Source organism: Megalops cyprinoides, chromosome 24, assembly GCF_013368585.1.
Source record: "Megalops cyprinoides isolate fMegCyp1 chromosome 24, fMegCyp1.pri, whole genome shotgun sequence".
NCBI lineage: Eukaryota > Metazoa > Chordata > Actinopteri > Elopiformes > Megalopidae > Megalops > Megalops cyprinoides.
Window position 1 is genome coordinate 11,138,634 of NC_050606.1, and position 20,956 is coordinate 11,159,589.

A 20,956-nucleotide genomic window follows, 5' to 3' on the forward strand; every position below is an offset into this window, starting at 1 on the left:
AGCTGTTCTGGAAACAGTTTTAGACTGGTAGAAATACCAGTCTTGAAACTGAATGAAAAAATGAACAGAAACATTTCAATATGCAATGGTTGTACAACTCGAGTACAATGTATCCCTCACACCAATGTTCCACACATGGAACATTTCCATTTTACAGTTTAGGGAATGTACGTTTCATTTTCCCCACAGAGTTAACTACTTCCCCGACCCTTCAACTCAAAGGTCTCACATCTACAGTGGAAACAAGTTCTGTCCACTCCTCATTGTAAGTCAAAAGGGTGTTGTGATGGTGCAGTGTTTGCGATGTTGAGCTTACCTGAGCAAGTTCTTTCTGTTCATTGACCAGTTTTTTACAGCTCGCAATCATCTGGTCTAAAGCGTACAGTCTGTCCTCAAGCCCCTTAATGGCCTTCATGTTCTGATTATCCAGTTTGGCGATAGTGTCCCGACAATCTGCCAAAAAGGGCTGAATGATCCTGGGATCAAGCTAAAAAAAAAATGAGGGGAAAAAAAGTGTCAGCGGTGGCAGCAAAATTTCACTGTACTTCACAATTTCAATGCAAATAAAAAGAAAAACAAACATAAAACCCAGGACCAAACCCTGTATAAACTGTATCCATACACCCATGTCCATACTTTGCCTGTTTCACAGCATGTGTATTTAATTTTTTGGGTTCTGGGGAGCACAGCTGTGGCGGTCACCTTAAAACCATAAAGAAAAAAATTATAAAGAAAAAAAGTAAAAAGGTACTTGTGATTCACAAAAGGAGAGGAACCAGAGAGGTTAAGGCTTATCTTAGCTGGTGAATTGTGGAATAAAAATCTGATTTCACAAACAAAAAAGGAATGTCTTGGTGACATTCAATAAATTGTGTTACTAATGTATTTTAAAATTTAAAGCTTTGACATGCAGACAGTAAAAGTAAGATTTACCAAGAACATTCTGTTCAGTCCCCTTTAGTGTGTTTTTGTACACACAAATATTCAATTCAGGATCCACCCTACACTTAACACCCAATGTCCGGTCACCCTGTTCATAAATAATTCTGACAGTGTTCATTGTTAGTCCCTGTAAGTATGGTAGTACAACGGAAGCTAATGCCCTTTTGTGAAGCACTGTTTGGTGCCATTTACACACTATGACTTCAGGTAATGTTGCTTTTATAGGTCATTGTTAGGCTTTACGTGCTTACTAGTCTGATGCAATTATGCCACTCTCAAGGATAATTGCTGTGCACTACGTTGTTCTGTCTCTCCAGTGACTATTCTGCCATTTTATTCCACATCATGGACAAAATAAAAATCTGAAAAATACAACTACACATTCATAATGTAGCCTAGTTCGGCAATAGTTAAGTACGATCAATTCAAAAAAGACAAAATGATATGGGTTTTTCTACACCTTTGAACCTGAAAATAGTTTATTTTGGTTTGAAAATACTTTGGATCTATGACTTCTCACTGGGGCTTGTTTTCAATGGTGCTGTAATTTCTACACAAGTTTTCATGGATATTTTAGGAACTATTGTACATAAGGGAAGGAAATTACAATTGCCCATTCGCCCAAGGTCAGTATTTTGGGCGCCACACCCACCACACATAGAAAGCCACTGTATTTTCCTTATTTATTTTTTGCTTTTTGAGGTAATGTTAAATTACTGAGGTGTAACAACTAAACACATATAAATCTTGCTAGAGCATTTACCTTTTGAGTTAACTGCATGAATTATATTAAAATACACATTTGCTTTTGGAATTGGCATGGCATAAAGACTCTAAGTAGTCACCAGAGCTAGTAGTCTCACCAGAGCTAGTAGAAATTTCAATCAACTAGCCTGGCTGGCCAGTCATTCCCAGGCAATTCTGATCACTACACCACAATCATGTAACATAAATTTTGATAACAATGAAAGTACATATATAAACTGAATAAGAGTTCTGACCACCATAAATGAACACATTAGGTACTAATGTGCAATGTCATGCACAGTCAAAGTTACTTTTAAGAGTACTGACAGTTAAAATATTTCAAATAAATAACAAAAAAACAAACAAACATGAAACAATCATAAACATGAAATCATTTTTTTTTCGCTGGTAGGTTTTGAATTTTTTGTTAATCCTGAGAACACGTATGCTAAAAGAAAAGCATACTGTTTCAGTTTGAAAAGATTCCTGTCAGCAATTTTCACTGAGATTTAGTTTTTTACTGTTATTTCTGTAACTGTTTTACTTTAATTACCTGTAATCCCAATGTATTTAGTATAATTTCTAGTACCTGGACAAAATGACTGATCGGTAGAAGCAACACAGAATGATTATTTTGTATACTATTGGCAGGAAAATGTCAAGTGTCCAGGTATAGCTAGAGCTTTGTGAGCAAAATAACAATTCCAGTGCACCTCTAACAGTTGTGTGTTTAAAGTATGTTGCCTCCACTCCTGTAGTAGCTGCATGTGGCATTGTGGCACTAGTTTCCAGAAATCACCAAGCTCTGGTCCAGTCTCAGTCAGACCCATGAAGACTACAGCTTCCTGTTCTTTTTTGGCTGTTTTGACTGTTAATTTGTCAGCTTGCATCATAAAACCATAAAAGTCAGCTCTGTACAAGTGAACACTGTCCTTGTATTTAGTACTTTTGCTCAGAACTTTGCTGAAAGTTGATTATACAAGACATTCAAACACAAGACCTTAAGAAGAATCTGATATCTTCTGGGTGTAAGAAAACACTTTTGCTTTCCTGCCACCTAAAACAGTCCTGAATTCCCACAATCCTTTGTGCACCTTTCCCATATTCTGCCCCTATATCCATAAAAGTGCATTCTGACACATACATAAATGCCACTAAACTACACCACAACCTATACCATGCCCTATATCAGAATTCCTTATTAATATGAAAGATGAAACGTTTGGGCTGAGAAACGACCGGAGCAGCAAACTCAGCAGCGTCCACTTACTCTGTTGATGGAGTCGTAGCACTTCCTCACGACGGACTCAACGTCGTTTGGCCTGTCCTGTACGTTTATCCAGTCCAAAAGGGTGACGTTGAAAGAGGGCGGATTGCTCCTCTCCGGGGAGTCCGTCTCCTGCAGCGCCGCCCTCAGGCCGCTGCTGTCCGTCATCTCGCTGCCCTCTCCCGCGCCCTCGCCCACGCCTACGGCCGCATCCGCGACCACGTCTTGGGTCGGCGTGTCCCCCGACGCGGAGAAAGACCCCGGGGACTTGCCACCGCTCCGCCTTTCCCCGGGCCGCAGCACGGAGTCGACGGACTTCTCCTCCTCCGTCTCCTCCTCGGTCCCCTCCCCCTCGGCCGGCGAGCTGGACTTCAGGCTCTCTCTGTAGCTGTGGCGCGTCAAGCACTCCAGCAGCGGGATCTTGGCCATGACCGACACGGCGGTACCTAGTCTTTAAAAGACACGAAACAAAGATGGCAGTCACCATCGATTTCTCAACACTTCGTGGGACTACACTCCACAGCCACGCTAGGGCAAAATAATCCTCTTAGTACTAGATGCTGAAATATTAGCTGCCAGATAACACTGCTTTTAAGTATAAATTCTCTTATCTAGATACTCAGTGAATTCAAATACCAAGTAGGCCTCAGAAAGAAAAAAAAAATCCAAATCCGAAAATCCAACCGTTATTAGCGTACATTCCATCCTAGGCCATTATAAATTAACGCAGCGGAATCCCTACTTTCCATCTGTCCACAGAGGAAAGCTCGAGTCAGTGGCTTGTTCATCTGTCAAATTAGTACAAGTATACACAGTAGTAAAGGTTTCCCCATACAAACACTGCCACCCTTGAGAACCCAATTCTTTACCAATGACTACTCATGTAATGGGCCATAAAAGTCACCTGTTTAGCCTAAACTGACTTACTACCACGATCACATATCCGTTTGTGACTGTAAGGACAGTAATTTCATCTGCGGGCCAGAATTCGGTAAAACTAGCACAGAAAACGACAGAAAGTGAAAATTTTGTGCACTATGTATTTGTGAGATCTTTTAGAAGATTGGGTTATTAAATTTCATCTGTATTTATCAAACTGTTGTTTGTGACTGGCGTTCCTCCCCACTACGGTATGCTTTAAAAGTGTCTCAAAAATTGTAGAAAGGTGAATTTTGATACATATTGGGGTTCACATAATACGTACACAAACAGATAGGATGACCGATGTGAGGGAAGTTCACACATGCTTGAAACATCAAACCAATAATACACGTTCCCTTGGTTTCATTTTTCAGTTCAAGTCTTGCCACCCTTCAGGTAAGCCAAATGTGTGCATACACTTGTGTATATACATGTTTGTTTTTTTTTCTTTTTACCTAAAGCCAAGTATACATTTCTGATTGGTGATAAAACAAATTACTAAATGCTCAATATGTTTATTGCTAATGAAAAAATATATACTGAAACAGTGAGATCCATTGCATTGTTAAATGTATCGCCTGAAATGCTTCCTCAGTTTTTAAGGAAATATCTGTAAATTATCTGTTCTACAGTGTGCTCAATCACTCAATTAATTGGCCACACGTACAATGAGTGATAGACTATGTGTGATTTATAATGTATGAATCACAGATGATGACTGTAACAGAGGGGGCTGTTCTGGCTCTTGAAAACAGGTTGGGAAAAATAAAAACGGTAAAAAATGATGAATGTCAATAAACTGGCTCTGGGTTCTGGGTGTGAAAAAGCAACAGAGAGAGATGCAAAACTAGACACTAAATCAGCATTGCAGAATTATGTAGCATAATTTAAAACAGACACTATTTGTTCTTTTGGCGTTTCTTTCTGATAAGAAGAAAGCCCAGAAATCAGGGGTCGTTATATTACACTGCGATGCATAAACTCAAAGACTTATGAGCTTTTCTTCAGTTTCGGCTGATAAAAAATTGGGAACAGGGAAAATGAGCACCTTCGGCACCCATTTCAGGAATTTGTCTATGTGTGGCTTTGTAAATATTGCAATTTTAGGCAAGAAGGAAATGGGTAAATATGAGAGACCCACACAACTAGATATAGATAAGTCAATAAATATTATGCTGATAATGATTTGTGTGACAGCAATCCAGGGGAAGATCGCCAACTTCTATTTAACACATTCCAATGTTCTGAATAAAATATTGTGCAATCATAAAAGTCCATTTCATACAATTTAAAGCCAAATGTTTTCTTTTAACATTTAAGTAACCAGGAAGGTCAACTGAAAACTCATTTCTCTCCCCTTGGGCGAGCTACTTAGCCCACAATTGCCTCAGTAAAGATCCAGCTGGATAAATGTATAAAACTGTAGGGACTGTAAGTCGCTCTGATAAATAACAATAATGTAATGTAATTTAATGAATGCACTGAAATTGATTTCCACACAATACATCTTACCTACCACAACTAGTCAGTTCAAAATGAATTACAAAAAGCTTTGGAAAGTACACTGTGCGCTCAGCACTGAGCTTGTGTTTAACTTATACTATGTTTCCACAATCGCTGTTTCTGTTGGCACAGTCTGCAGTTCTAACACGTCATAATTAAACAAAGTATAAACCCAATCAATTAACAGGAGTATTTTATGAATGACTGTCACCATAACGGCATGTTAACCCTAACTGCATCTTTATTTGCTGTATAGCTCAGAATAAATGTTTATTTTGCTAATTTTGCTATAAAATTTGCCTACTATTCAACACAATTTTAATATTTCAAATTTTACACTTGAATCTTAACAGCACTACAGTGATCTCTGAACACCCAGAAGAAGGAAAAATATATGAAGCCTGGGAAATGCATAAACTCAACTAAGCAGTAGAGCAAGGGGGACCTCTAATGTTCATCTGGAAAATATACGCAGAAAGCATGAAAATGTTAAGCATATTTAAGGTCCATCTATGCTGGTCATTTTAATAAATTTGCCATTTCTTTATTGTGTTAACTACTAAATGTACAGTTATTCACAGAATCCTAGTACTGGTGGTGAGATTGTTTTCAGAACTATAATGCATACAGCACACACTGTTCTTTAACACACTTCATTGATGTATGTGATAACAGCAATACAGAACTGGCTGTAGAACTCTGCATAGTCCCTGTGTTGTTTTCACATGTAATTTGTATTTGATTGTCAAATTATGCATCTGCCTCATGCATTATGCATTATTTCTCTTAATGATCTGTTTTCAGGAGTAAGTGCCTTGGTGAACTTTATCTCAGTGAAAAAACACCTACTTGGTAAGCTTTAATTTGATGTCCTCGATGTCCTGTTGATAATTCATATAGGCAGTGTCAAACTTCCATAGCAGCTTCTGGTAAGACAAGGTGCAGTCGTCTAGGTTGGCCATTATGGCAGCCCAACCCTGGTGCTGAAGGTGTTCGTCATGAACCAGGCGTTCGCAGAAAGAGCAGAGCTTCTTGGCAACTTCAAACATTTCCTAGGGAACAAAGAGAATTCTGACTTCTGGGGGCAGAGGTAAAAGGCAGTTACTGATCCCCTTGACTGCCTATATAACCCCAAAACTGGTTAAAAACTTGTCTTGATTTTCATGTAACACTCAACTGAAAGTTAAGACGGACTCCAAACATGTAATCTTACTTCAATCAATCTCCATAGCTAGCTAACTAGACAACTGACATTTCCTTTGTTTGCAATGCACATTTGCCAAGTAGCTTATACCTGAAATGAAGGAAAAAATAGAAAAAAATTGTAACATTTGCTTACACTTCAAATTCAAAAGTTAAGGATGAAACACACAGGCATTTTAATACAGGCCTGTTTAAATATGCTATATTTTGAACTGTAATGACACATTTTTATGACACCTGTATGTCCTCACTTTCACCTGAACTGATTCATTGACACAGTGCCTGTGGGTACTTTCACACTGTCACGCTATCTGTACTGCTCCTCGGGAAACGGCATGCAGTTGTGTGTGTGTTCATAGAAACTGCGCCGAAGGGTGCTCTAGGTTTTTTCTGCATTACAAGAGACTTGACCTTTTCTCTCAGGTAATCAAGATTTTTTTTTCCATCCACTCTCTTGCATTTAACTAGCTTGGGCATCAGTCTGCTAGCTAGCATTAATTTTTTTGAGGTTAAACCCAATTAGCCCTAATTTCAATTCAATGTCTATGGTCACCTACATTGCCATTAGTGAATCTGTTTTCTATCTCTCTCATCTCTTTTACTCTAATCTTATACTTAATATGGCTGAGAAAATCATAACACACATCTGCACACACACATACTTTTTTATTTGCTTCCTGCTCACATCACCAATAAAAGGACAATATTCATGTCAGCGGGAGCTACTTCCTGTCAAAATGTAAATCTATTTACATCTATTTGGCTATTGGTGCCAAACCTGTCGATCCACAACAAGGACATTCTCCATGCACAGCCACTTTGGGGAAATCACAATTTGCATCAATCAATCCAATCAATAACGCACTTGAAGAGGGACCCATGTGAAAGCACCCATGACTTGCCCATTCTATTCAAATTAACACGTGATAATGCAGTGATCATGATGTGAAAAATCGGCCTATGACCCATTTTTCCACAAAATGAAAGACAACATGACAAGCAACAACCTGAAGGTGTATTTATTTTATACTTATTTTATACTTTAATACTAGCCTTAAATGTCTATTTATCATTTGGCCAAACTAAAGACCTGCACTTCAATAGGATAGCCAAGACAAGGCAAACCACCTTCACCCCACTGCATAATAGAACTGGAGAAAATTAGGCATTCACCAATTAAACACTTTACTTTATTTATTACAGACCAACACTGTGGTGCATTCTCTACTCTTTGGCTGATCCATTTTTCAGCAAAACAAGCAGGCTGACATCACAGGAATCACATGATTCTGAGTGGCGTATTTCCAAGCACATGTTGGGCGGTGTGGTTCAATATGTTGAGTATTTTGAGGACAGCAAAGCGAAAGGATGTAACCGAAGTGAAACCAAAAGAATTTCTCACACCCTTTGCCTTACAGCAAAACCTCAGAAGGCAACAGGTTACAATGCGAATAGCAGGTGTGAATGCGGTCACACATTAGTCCCTACATTTGCATTCTTAACGCAGAGGCCCATACAAATTCTGATTGGGTACGTGAAAGAGCTGTTAAGACAAACACTCGAGGCTCCAACATGTCTCCTATGTCCATGTTCACTTTGACAGTGTAAATTTAATTGCAAAAGGCATTTTAACGTGCCCGGGGTTCAGCAGCTCACACACAAACTAAGCCATTTCAGCTGCAATCATGTTTGAAACATGGACAATCTGAATGCTGCAATCATCTTAACATATGTATGATTTTATTTTTACCAAAAACTGCATTCAATTATTAAACTGGTAAACGAATACCACTAAATAAATTATATTCAATGGATACGGATCCTTGAGGTGTCATGTGTTAATGCAGTTACAAGTATTAATATTATTTGCTCATGTTCCAGGTCTGCTTGCTTAGGCTGTGCAAGTTGCACATTAACAAAATGGTTATGAAATAATTCTGAAATGACTGTCCTCACTCAGGTGATGGTGTTGCTAAGAACAACTGAACTATCAGAGAATGCATATTTTCCCAGTATTTGAATAAGGAACAAGCTTCCTGAAATGCTGGTCTCAGCACTAGAAACAGCAGTTATGGCTGGACAGGTACCATTTTCTACCCAGAAAAACTATCAGTGCTCATCTATAACATATAATTTTGTGGATACCGTAAACAAATTAAATTTCTCTTAATATTACAAGTGAAAATGGACTGGCTTGATTCATTCTAGTTTTTACTTGCAAATATCCCATAAATAAGTTTTTTTTTGTACACAACCTAAATAACCTGGATAATATATTGCATACCCAGGTAATAAAATAATAATTACTGTTAATATAATCATATAAATTAGAAGTCATAAGTGTTTAACTACATTAAAATATTTTATTTCTGACTCCATGGATGGGAAGAAATAGGGCTAGTAATGATAAAGCAGGGAGTGCAATGAAGAATGCAGTGACAAATGCATGGATTAGCTCCTCAATGTATGAAACATGTTATTATAACCAGTATTTCAAAACAAACTGAGATTAAACATTAATGTTACCCTGTTTTTTACACTGTCAAGGCTAAAACAACTTATTGTTCTGACCACACCCTACAATCTAACTTTAGCTGTTTGTCACTACCAGCCACCATTGTACACATGGTGACTTATTAAATAGGTGAGCTTCCTTAGTCTTGAGGCTTATTCATTCCACTTCCTTTTGTAAGACAGCTTAAGAGGAAGAAATGAAATTCAAATCACAACTACCTAAATGTCCAGCACAAACAATATTCACACACACTAATGTTGCAGACTGAACCAAAGAGAGAAATGAATGTTTCATTTTCACAGAAGACCTACATATAACAACAATAATCAATATACATACTCTTCACTTTAACTGACTACTTACATTCTCAATTACTTGCTCTAATATCAGCGGTCATATTTCCTTTTGGCTTATATCTGGGCGTATACTGTGCATTTTGTTTGTAAGAATTACTGATATAAGCATCAGCCTCATTTATTAGACAAGAAACACAGTGACAGAATAATCATTCATACACAATCCTTTATCAACGCTACTTACATACCCCACTAGTAAGAATCAAGCAACCTGCTTATAAGAATCATTTTGAGCTCACTCACAACATGTAAAGCTACACTCAACCGAGTGCAATGATGCATAATGAGTGAAAAGGCGGTTTAGTATTTGAATGCAGTGAATCTCTCTTCTGCGCTAATTACTGAAGCAGCTAGTACCTCAATATTTTGAGAAAAGCTGCACACTTCAGCTAAGTGCCTCAACAAGGCACTAAGCGGCCTGCTCTACAAGGCAGGGAATACAAAGACTTTTTTGCCCATGAAAAACACCACCTTCTCCAGTGCTGAGATAATCTTAAGATAGTCTTAAGATAAACCAGACAGATGCAGCTGAGAAACTGGGCATTCTGTAGCCTACCGTGTCCAAGATTTTAAAACATAGGGAGAACATCACACAGAACTAAGAAGACCGAAAATAAATTCACCCAGCAAGATATCTATGGTCGAGAAGGAGCTTTCTAGCCTTGAGAGCCAATAATCATAGAGACAGTTTAACGTGAGTAAAATTATTATTTCATATTTGAATTCAGGGAATATTGGCTGCACACAAGCATTGCAGCATTACACAATACAAGTAACTTTCAGCCAAAATATGAGACTCTCATACTTTACACAAGTGTAAATCTAAAAATAATTTCTGAGTTTTGTGGTCATCTGCATATTAGCATTGTTGAGACTAATTCTGGAGTATTCGCCACAACAGAAGTAACAGCTGTTATATATTTAAAAATAACTTTGCCTAAATCATTTTCTAGATGATTAGAGGCATTTTCTTATCCATACAGCCTGTTTAAAATATGCTTTATAAAGGACATATCAAGTTACCACTGCAAGTTGTGTTCGAGAGGCAACCGTGTGAAACACTGCTGGCATCATCAGGGACTCCTCCACCTTAAGTTCCATCTCATTCTCGATGGAAAAGGTGGTTTTGGGTATTGTTGGAGCGCGGTCAGACAGGATCATCTCTTTGTTGAAGAGGAAAATTGGGTTGGTATCCTGTATGATGAAATGAGAGAAAAACCATACACATATTTTTTTTTAAGTCCAGAAAGGAAAGGTTGTTTGTGTCTCTGTGAGTGTGTGTTCTAATGAAAGCAACAGCACTGGGCTTGTTAAAAAAAAAAAGAAATCACACCACACATTCATTCACTAACACTAACCACCCATTTCCTAAACTCCAAAGGATCATAAAGGCAGAGCATTATTTCTACCAAAAAGGATGAACTTTAGACTGTGTAAAATAATGACTTAATCTTTCAATCCCAAATGCAAAGCTGAAACCTTATGCTACAGCTGACCACCATGTTACCCAGCTGCTGTTAAATTAAGTTCTAAAATAAAAACTCAACACACACTTTGCTCATCTATCTAATGCAAAACACAAAAAACTTCAACCTGCCAGTGTACCTTCAACCAAGACTTATATGAATACAGACTTTATTCAAATATTCATTTCCAATTCAAAGACATACAGACACATTACTTACAGTGCCGGCACTGTAACTGCAGACACGCCTATCTGCAACCATGCACTCCCCTCCATTGACAACCAGAACTTGGTGCTGTGTTGCGATCTTGTATTTGACCTGGATGGCATGCTTAAGGTCTGAGACACTACAAAAAACACAATGATGTTGTGGTGTCAGACTGGCAAACCATTACATGTAAACTGATCAATGACAATCTGACACAGCTGAGAGAAAGGTGAGCAGGTCTTACGTTTGCACAGCAAGTTCAGTGTCAAAAGTCAGTGTGCTTCCGTTGTTGACCTGAAACACATACAACTTCATGTTGAATTCTCCAGCAGTCTTCACTCTTCTCCTCCTTGTTCATTTAGTCATTTAGCACCTCCTTTGCAGACGAAGAATAGAAAGAGAAAGCATTTCAGACAATTCCAACACAATACATCTTAGTGAAACAAAACTGATATCTTTACGTGCAAAATAATACACTGCACATGCATGTATACATACAATAATAAAAAAAAATCTTTAACAGAACTGGGAATGCGTTACAGGTTTCAAAAATTAGAAGTGATTCTGAACAGTTCTAAAGGTAAAAAAAAAAAAAAAAAAAGTCTCTGTGTACATGTTTAAAAAGTATACGACGATTCATTCTCAGTAATGAACTTCACGCACTCACTTAACGCCACAGGACGCTGTCTTAACTGCGGCCAAGTGTTCCAGGGAAAAGGAAGCAACTGCTGTAATATACTTTGGCAATTGGAGCATCAAAGTAGGTATCAGAACTGCTTGCAGAGTCTGTAATCAAAACATTAAAATGAGCAGTTAATGATAAAAGAAAAGACACGACTGCGGATTGCTTGATTAGTTTCACCATCGAAGTTATTCTGAAGTCGACTGGAAGAAGTTATAATACGAAGCCCGTGTTGGGTATTTTTAATCTCAGCCCAATAACTTTGTTCCGCGGAGTAAACAGTGATTGACCGGAGACAAAATCTAATGACAAAAATACACCTGCCAATTATCTCTGTCCTTTTTGCCTCGCCCGAGCGTTTCACCTTGAACTTAGCGAGCTGGTACTCGCTAATTGTTGTCAGAGATGTCATAGTCTCATGAGCGTTTGCTAGTGATGTTACAAGCGACTAGTTCCCAAGTATACATAGCTACCTACCTAGCTAGTGGGTAGTTAACGTTAGCAGCAGTACTGCAAGATCACTGATTAGCAACACTTTGGAACAACGTACACCCATCCTCGATTTGTTTCCAGTTAGCTAACTTTATACCACAATATACCTCAACAAAAAAGAATTAACATGAGAGAAGAACGGTTAAGTTGCGATGTGGAACTTGCGTAGGTACTTAGCTATGGTTCACTCACTTAAATGCAAGTAGCTAGTTATATATCACTACTTAACTAAGCCACCGTAGTCTTGCTACCTAGCAACATACAATAAGTTAGAGCACTCAAACGAGGTGTAGTCAGCTAATGTTACCTAACCAAGTGCAGAACGGGACAACACATCACTTAACACAAGGCAGTTAGCTAGCCGGTCACTTTGCTAGCAACACCTGCTAACGTTATATGGAAATCCATTAACTAAACACTACAACGTTTTGTCTCTGATCTCTTCAAAGTTTTGACACTCAGCTTAGCCACCGGATCGGTTCAGGCTGAGTCATGTCATGATCAGCACGGGGCAACCTGCTTTCTTTCACCTTGAAAATATCTTTAAATCAAGAAACCAATTTCCTTCGTTTATTGGCTATCTACATTAAACGATTTTTGAAAAGAGAAGATACAGTTAGGCAGACCGTAGCTAGCTAGCTAGCTAACCAACAATTACCTAATAGAACCAGCTACCTAGCCAGCCACCTAACTTAGCTAACGTTAGCTCGATTTACACCATGGTTGGACAGTACCAAGCTAAGCGGCTACTGCAGTTGAACAAATAGGCCTACTGGATTGCACCAGACAAAGAACGGAACATTACAACATCCGTGGCAGGAGACGCGAACAAGTACACCGTTTTATAGGGCGATTCTCTGCATCCACCCAGTGCTAATTTGTCATGTCGTGTTTTCGTTAACCACCATTACCAGGCCCAAAAACATACCTTACTGTCTGGTGAATATCAGCTGTCATGTAGCTACCCAGCTAACTAAATGTAGCTACCTAGCCGGGCTCGCCACAAAACAATGTCAATGCACTATTGACCACACGTTGCTTTGGATAGGCTAGCTATGATCGCATCCATTTGTCGAACTTGCCATCGGATGGACAGCTCTGTTAGGTATAACGTACACCCAACGGAGGACCAGCATATGTAGCTCGCAATGGAAACAATCTCTTACCTCAGTATTTATCACATCTTCCAGGCTCCGCTAGCCAGCTCAACTGGGGATCGCAAAGCATTCAGTCAGCTAGCTGGAGAGCAAGCTGGAAATGTATTTGCAGCAGATTTTGAGTATTTATTATTTTCTAAGTGATGTTCATATTACCCGTGTTGTTATCGGGCTGTTCAACGTGCTGTTGTTTTTCTTGTCAACGATCCTTTCGACTAGGATTGTGTAATGTAGCCAGCTAGCCAAGTGTTTATGTCAAGTAGCCTTGCTAGCTAGCTACCACCCTGTATCTGCTGCTGTGTTTTGTTGTTGTCGTCACTGAGAAGCGCGGTGCACGCTGGGATTAAGCGAGGAAAGTGCAAGGGCAGTGTTTTTGCGCTGCGAACGCAACACGAAAAGAGGTGTGTTTGAGTTCGGTCAGTAGTGTTTTGTTCCCTGATTGGATCTTAATTTGTATGGTCTTTTTGACTTCCTGTTGTAGTCAGTGCGCAAAAACCGAGGTCTTCTGTAATAACCATCTGGGGACCAAAATAATGTACCAAAAGTGGAATTTTATTTTTAGATTGTGTGGTTGATGAGTAACATTTTTTTTTTTTCCAGAGGCGTGTCAATTGCACAATAAAGAAAACCACGCCAACTTGCCATTTAAGAATAAATAATAAAGACTCTTCTGTGTGCAATTTCACTCAATGATAGCATTGATTATTAAATTAATTGTGTATGGATACATTAAAAAAACAATTATTTACAAACACATTTTGAAACATGTAAAGGAATGATTATAAATATAGCGTAGGCTAAATACTGACTAATAATTTCTCTTTGATTTCAAGACATCAACAGCTCTTTCCATTGAAGAATGTGTCTGATTTTCCTCATTTATTGGACTGTATGCACGCAGTTGTGTACCGATTGTTTATAGACAAAACATACTGTTTTATTCATTGTGGTTTTCCTTATTCCCATTGTGTAACTAGTGACATGAGCTAGTGTCAATTTATGTTTTTGCTTTGTTTCTCTAGTTTAGTTTGGTTCAGCAGTTATTGTAGTAGTAGTAGTAGTAGTATGAAGGAGAGCCTTCGCCACCTCTACCTTGAACCTAAATGTTCATTGTGTCACTCATTGTCAATTGTGTTCACCTGATGGCAATTTGTAGGGGAACCAGCTATTGGATAATGAGCCACATCTTACTGATTGAGGCCAGACTTAATACAGGTGTGGCTGCAGAGCAGGAGGAAGGCTCACTTTGTCCTAGCTGTTGGCTTGTATTGGCTGGTTTCTTTGTATGTTTGGTTTTTAAACTAAATTATTGTTTTTTTTAACCTTTTGTTTTGGGCTCATCTGTGGAGAAGTGTCAGCCAGCTTCTCTACAAGTAGTTTTAGCTGTAGTGTTATCCTGAATTATTAAATTGCATACTAATTTCTTCTGCATGACCTTTCTTTGCGCTGATATTATCTGTAAGGGTCAAGCACTGGAGGTGGTGAAACACTAGTGCCATTGTCTGCATTCTCATCATTATTCTGTCGTCTTCTAACTGGCAGGAAAAACTCACCAAATGTACACAAGGCTATGAAGCATGAGGCCTACTATAGATTCTTATGCTATGTCTATGTTATGGTGAATGTCTCATGAGTTTGTCACATTTTTGGGGTGGGCTGAGGGTCGCATAGGCCCCATGTAATTCACTTGAATCACCATAACTCATCAGTGCCTGATTCAAAGTGGATGAAAATTAGCCTCTGTAGTGGCATTTCATTATGTGTGACAAATGAAAAATCGCCAGGACAAAAATGGGGCTCTGTGTACCCATGGGAAGAGATGTAAATGGAGGTAGCAATATAACATTACATTTCCTACATGTTACCTACTTTTATGCCCCAGGGAAACACGAAACCTTGATATAGTTCCAGAAGCTTACAAAGAACTTCAGCAAAGCAAAATGGAGAATGGTGGAGATTTTTTTTTCTGGATTTTGTTTAATACTTAGAGGTGTGAATAATGTGAGTAGAGGAAAATGAATTATCTGTGAGCAGTATTACTATGCTCTGTGTACTGCTATTTGGGTTAAAATGTTTTATATTGCTTTCCATATATCATTTTTAAAAATATCTTTAAGCTAAAAATATCTGTTACATACATCTTTGTTCCTACTTAATCAGGGGTTTTAATAAATATGGAGGGTACTGTAGGATAATCTAGAAAGCAGAATCAGTTGTATGGCTTTATAAATGTAAATACTTGATGTAATAAAACCATCCAAAACAATGGGAAAAAGGTAAAATGAGCACATCACAAAGTACATTTGAGAGGTGTGCAAGAGGTGTAATAACTGATACCTAAATATATGTATATGTCCTAGTGTTCTTGATGAGGTATTTTACCCTAACACACGTATCTTAGGTGTGTGATTAAATTCTATTAATATAGATATACTTTTTAAGTCACATAAGTTTCACTCACAAAAAAATTAAAATTAAAAGGCAATCTGCTTCATTCTCAGCCTTTCAGAAGCCATAGTCGCTGAGTTTCACCGACAATGATACCATTCATGACATAACCTCATTTGCGCTGTTCTGTCTAATGTTTGGGAGGACACCTTAAGCCCCAGGACACATAAAGTTTGGGAATGTTCTCAATGCTCTTCAATGCTCTACAGTCATGGATGTGGAAGCAACCGTGCTCAGAATAAGTGGAAACTTGACAACAGCCATTAATATTGTTCCAGAGCACATTGATTAAGAACAACTGAAACAGAGACAAAAATAGAACAAGAAGTGCTGTAGTGACTCGCTAGATACAGGAGATAAGTCATAAATGGAGTCCTTCAAGATCTATACAATGAGCAGTGTGAGCAGTACCAATTGGGTAAGTTTTTGTGTTTCTGTGGACCAAAGCCATGGGTCATGCCTGCATATAGGTAATGATAACCAAAGGGTTGCAGTGGGATGAGGAGAATAGACAAACCAACAGCATGGACGTCTCAAACAACATCTGTTCATGCATTTAGTTCATATTTTAATCCAGGTTCCCCTGTGATTCAAGTCTAAAATTAGTTTTTCTTTCCATTTTTATGTTATTAGATGCAATTTGATGTAATAATTGTTATTATAGCTGTTATTACAGCATGTATAAATGAGTGGTGTATCAAGCATAATTTTATTTCTTGGTCAGGTTTTAGACCAGATCAAACCTATTTTTTTTATTGGAAAAAAAAATATGACTCTGCTATCTGGAGCATGATGTGTTTTTCTTTCTGTGTGAACAAATAAGTTGTCCTGTGTGTATTTCTATGTCACTATCCTTTTTTTTCTGGCTACACATTTCCAGTAATGGCATCATATTTGAATTGTAAATTCTAAATGAGACACAGAGAAAATGACTGTGCCCAGAGGGATGGTAGAGCTAATCTGAATATGTTTCAGTTGTTTTGTTTCTATGTGAACAAAATAAATCTTTGAAAATATGCTGGTTGTCTTTCTCTGTCCATTCACCACCCTCACGCAAGACAGGAATTAGTGCAGAAATCCACCACAAAACAAGCAATACAGTCTTAGCAATACAGTTTACCATTGAGTTATTAAATACAGATTAATTGTTTTTTCTCATAAGAGAATATTCTTATCAGATTAGAGTGACATATAATAATTTATTTCAACAGCTTGTTTCAACAAACAGGACTTTTTTGGTCAGCCCATAGTAAAATCCATAGGCAATCAATAATATATCAGATCCTTACTGCTTACTCCACAAGATCATTCCACTACTTCTTTTTGTTACTTTGCAGGAGAGCTGCTTTTGAAGTATGCTGAACGGAGCTGAAAGAGTAGGTGCCTTGATTGTTCAGATATGCACATGGATCCAGACCTGCAGTAGCCCTACCAGTTGATGAAACCATTTTGCTGTTGTCTGCTCACCTTGAATAATTCTGCCTCACAAAACACTTCCCTCTCTGAGTTTCTACCAATGCTGCCAGATTAGGCTTTTTCAGTACAATTTGGCTGAATTGTTGCTAATTTCACCATGACATGAGGATTTTTGGTATTTTCTAAAATGAACATTGTTCAAAAGCATTTGCTTTTTGTGTTGGACATGTAACATTCTGGCTTTAGTTTTTTTTTCTGCATGACAGATGATGTGATTTTGCAGCCATGCACATTTTCGAGCAGGAATCAAAATAATTATTAAAAAAAAACATTGTTATTAACAAAAAAAAAAAAAAAATAGGCCAACACATACACATAGTTCATACTGTACATTTTCAGTATTGATTGAAGTAGATCAACATCCTTTTTCAACAGCAAGCATGCACAACTGAGAGTGGCACAAAGGTCCAAGTTTAGAGTACATTTATTGATGTTAAAATGATAATGTTGGACTAGCTAGTAGGGTTGTATAATCTTCACCACACTGAAACACTATTAATGCTTCTGGGTGTCACAGGCATGACAACTGGTGACAATTGAATATTTAATTGTTCTCATTACAGAAAGCTACCTGGGACATCTGTTGCTACCTAGCTTTAATGTAGCAGAGTTTGGAAACATGCATGAGTAAGTGAGATGATTGGTATAGTATTTCATGGTGTACCAAGCAGATAGTGAAGGCCACAGTTCCACACAAGCAATACCACTTTACTATTAGCATGTAGTTAGAAGCTATACATAAAGACAAAAATATACTAACAAGTAACATTCCATAAAATATACAGTAAACTAGCAATTATAATTAACTGGCTAATTCAGACAATTTAGTGTAAAACAAAATAGATACCAATATAGCTAGCAAACTGTCAGGTATATTGCAGCACATTCTACACTTTAGCCACCTGACTGGTTGGTATAGAAATTAGCAAAAATGTGCCAATAGTAGTTCACTGTCTTTTGGATGAACCATTATCTGTAATAATAGCAGCCAAAGACTTTATTAACTGTTAAAGGACAGCACTTGTTCAAGCATGGCAATCATGTAACACAATATGGTAATTTTTTTTAATTCATATCATTCTTCATCATTAAATATCCACTTAGCTTACCTGTAAATACACATTATATAGATATTGCACATTATTTTTGCTGAGCGAACAGCATTTCTTTTGTTTTGAGAAGGACATCTGTCAGGCAGTGGTATAAGGTACAGGTTGCCTGGGTGATGCATGGTGGCCATTTTGCACCAGAGCACTCCCCACACATCAGTTAAGGTGGCAACAAAGGGAAGTGCTATATACTGTATTTTATTCTGGTGCATTTGCTTCAGATGCAAAGAATGATGGAGGGCAGAGGGAGGTTGCCTTTCCCATCTCATATGCAAAGGGGTGTGTATGTTGACTCTGTCGTGTGAGGAAGCCCACTAGTAGTTTTTAGAGGACCAAGACATCTGCAGTGAAAATTTCACTTACTCTGCCACATTTTACAGGCCTCAGGTTTTAACTTCCTTTTCAGTGCTGTTTTTTTTTTTATTTATTGTGTCTAAAAATGAATAGGGTCACTGGTGCGGGGAAAGAGCATGTGGATGCTGCCATAATTGAGTGACCACCTTTTTAGTAGCTCCAGCAAACCAGATGGGTTCTTGTCTAGCCTGATTAAGTGTTGAGTCGTCACTTAACGGCAGAGCAGCAGGCAGACAAGGGATTGTAGTCTTGGGAAAAAAAAAAAGTAGGCTGTGTCCACTATATCGAAAAGGTTCTCACCTCTTCACATTCCCAGAATACGCATACAGCAGTGCCAGGCTTGGAAATATTGTGTGCAGAGTAGTTGACAGAAAACAAAATTATACAGTTTATATGGAGGTAGTTTATGTGACAATTTGTACACTATTTATAAGAGTGCCTCCATTGTTCATAGCAACATTCAAGTAAATTGCCTCACCACGGGCTTCAGGTTCCCTTATTGGAGCACCATTAATACATTTGTGAGGTTTCACAATCACATGTGATACACTCCCTGACCTGAACAAAAACAAGAAAAGTGACAGTGAGTAATAATGAATGCATACATTACTCACAGATCTACAACATAAACTTAAAAGTCTTTAGCACACGAACCATACTTTTGAGTATTTTTCCTGCTTTTCAAGGAGCCTGTCCTCCTTTCTATTTATGTTGTGGGATAACTGCTGTTGACAAGAATGCTTTTACGACCATGAGAATGTGAGTTCTGTATAAACCACACTGCATATAAAAATTTCCCAAGTGAGTTATTAGTTATTGTTGCCTTTGTCCTTGTATTATCTTATTATTTGTTATTTGCAAATATAGTGTCCTCAACTTCATTATAATGTGAAAAACAGTTTTTAAATAATTGATATAAATAAACTGCAGTTTTTTGAGAAACAATACTAAGCAGCCAAAGGGCATAAATTTAGATATCAGGATTTAATCAGCTAAGGGTGGTAAACTCAAAAGCAGGGCTGTCCAACATTCTTTCCAGCTAGAATTTCTTACATGGGATAAGGCAACTGAACACACAGTCAGAACTGAGACACAACATTTGTAGCACCAGCCATCTGAACAGTCCTCACTATTAATATTGGAGTTTGGATCAATATTAATGGCAAACTAAACCCCCTAAGAGACTCCGTTCATACATATTAAATGCCTACCATAAGCCTGTGCATTCTGTTAGAAATCTGAATTTTGAACACAGACATTTACAGTTTACACAGATTTTAATCCAGAAATGGTCTTTTGACTGTATGATGAACTTTGAATAAAAGGTTTATGATTTTTTTTTTTTCAAAAGGACACTCAGCACAGCTGCCAGCTTTTTAGAGCCAAGAGCAAGAGACCCAAACTCCCTTTAAAAGTTGCATTTTGATGACAGTGATAGCAAATAGTGGAGCTGTGGATTATCTTGAGGAGGACATTAAATTCATGCCTGCTGTTTCTTGATTCTTGAGCACATAGTCATGCAATCTCCATGGACAAACCTTGGAAGTAGAATGGATCGTACTGGAGAGCTCACTGACTTTAAACATGGCACCGTCATAAGATGCCATCTTTGCCACAAGTTCGAAATTTCTGCCCTGCTAGACATGCCCCGGTCAACTGTAAGTGCTATTATTGTCAAACGGAAGCGTCTAGGAGCAAAACAGCTCAGTCACGAAGTGATAGACCACGCAAACTTCCAGAGTGGGGCCGCTGAGTGCGTAGCACGTAAAAAACGCCTATCCTCTGTTGAATCACTCACTACAGAGTTCCAAACTGTCTCTGGCTGCAACATCAGTACAAGAACTGTGCGTCAGGAGCTTCATGAAATGGGCTACACACAAGCCCAACATCACTATGTGCAATGCCAAGCGACAGCTGGAGTGGCGCAAAGCGCACCGCCACTGGCCTCTGTAGCAGTGGAAACTTGTTCTATGGAGTGATGAATCATGCTTCACTATCTGGCAGTCTGATGGACGAATCTGGGTTTGACGGGTGCCAGGACAGCGCTACCTACCGGAATGCACAGTGCCTACTGTAAAGTTTGGTGGAGGAGGGATAATGGTCTGGGGCTG

The 20,956-nt window shown here is 38.3% G+C and overlaps 1 protein-coding gene across 2 annotated transcripts in view; it reads right to left on the reverse strand.

Annotated features, from left to right (window-relative positions):
* Nucleotides 1–13,782, reverse strand: part of rb1cc1 (RB1-inducible coiled-coil 1) — a 28,914-nt gene extending 15,132 nt beyond the window's left edge. Inside the window, exons 1-8 of one of the 2 annotated variants that reach the window (XM_036518982.1) lie at nucleotides 13,468–13,782; nucleotides 11,795–11,913; nucleotides 11,372–11,503; nucleotides 11,140–11,266; nucleotides 10,478–10,648; nucleotides 6,230–6,432; nucleotides 2,960–3,407; nucleotides 317–487 (exon numbers count right to left, since the gene is read on the reverse strand). In XM_036518982.1, coding sequence (XP_036374875.1) covers nucleotides 317–487; nucleotides 2,960–3,407; nucleotides 6,230–6,432; nucleotides 10,478–10,648; nucleotides 11,140–11,266; nucleotides 11,372–11,442 — 1,191 coding nt within the window. In that variant the 5' untranslated portion in view covers nucleotides 11,443–11,503; nucleotides 11,795–11,913; nucleotides 13,468–13,782. Of the gene's footprint in view, nucleotides 1–316; nucleotides 488–2,959; nucleotides 3,408–6,229; nucleotides 6,433–10,477; nucleotides 10,649–11,139; nucleotides 11,267–11,371; nucleotides 11,504–11,790; nucleotides 11,914–13,467 lie in introns of both variants that reach the window. The other variant, XM_036518983.1, reaches the window with a different exon arrangement.
* Nucleotides 13,783–20,956: the final 7,174 nt, after the last annotated feature.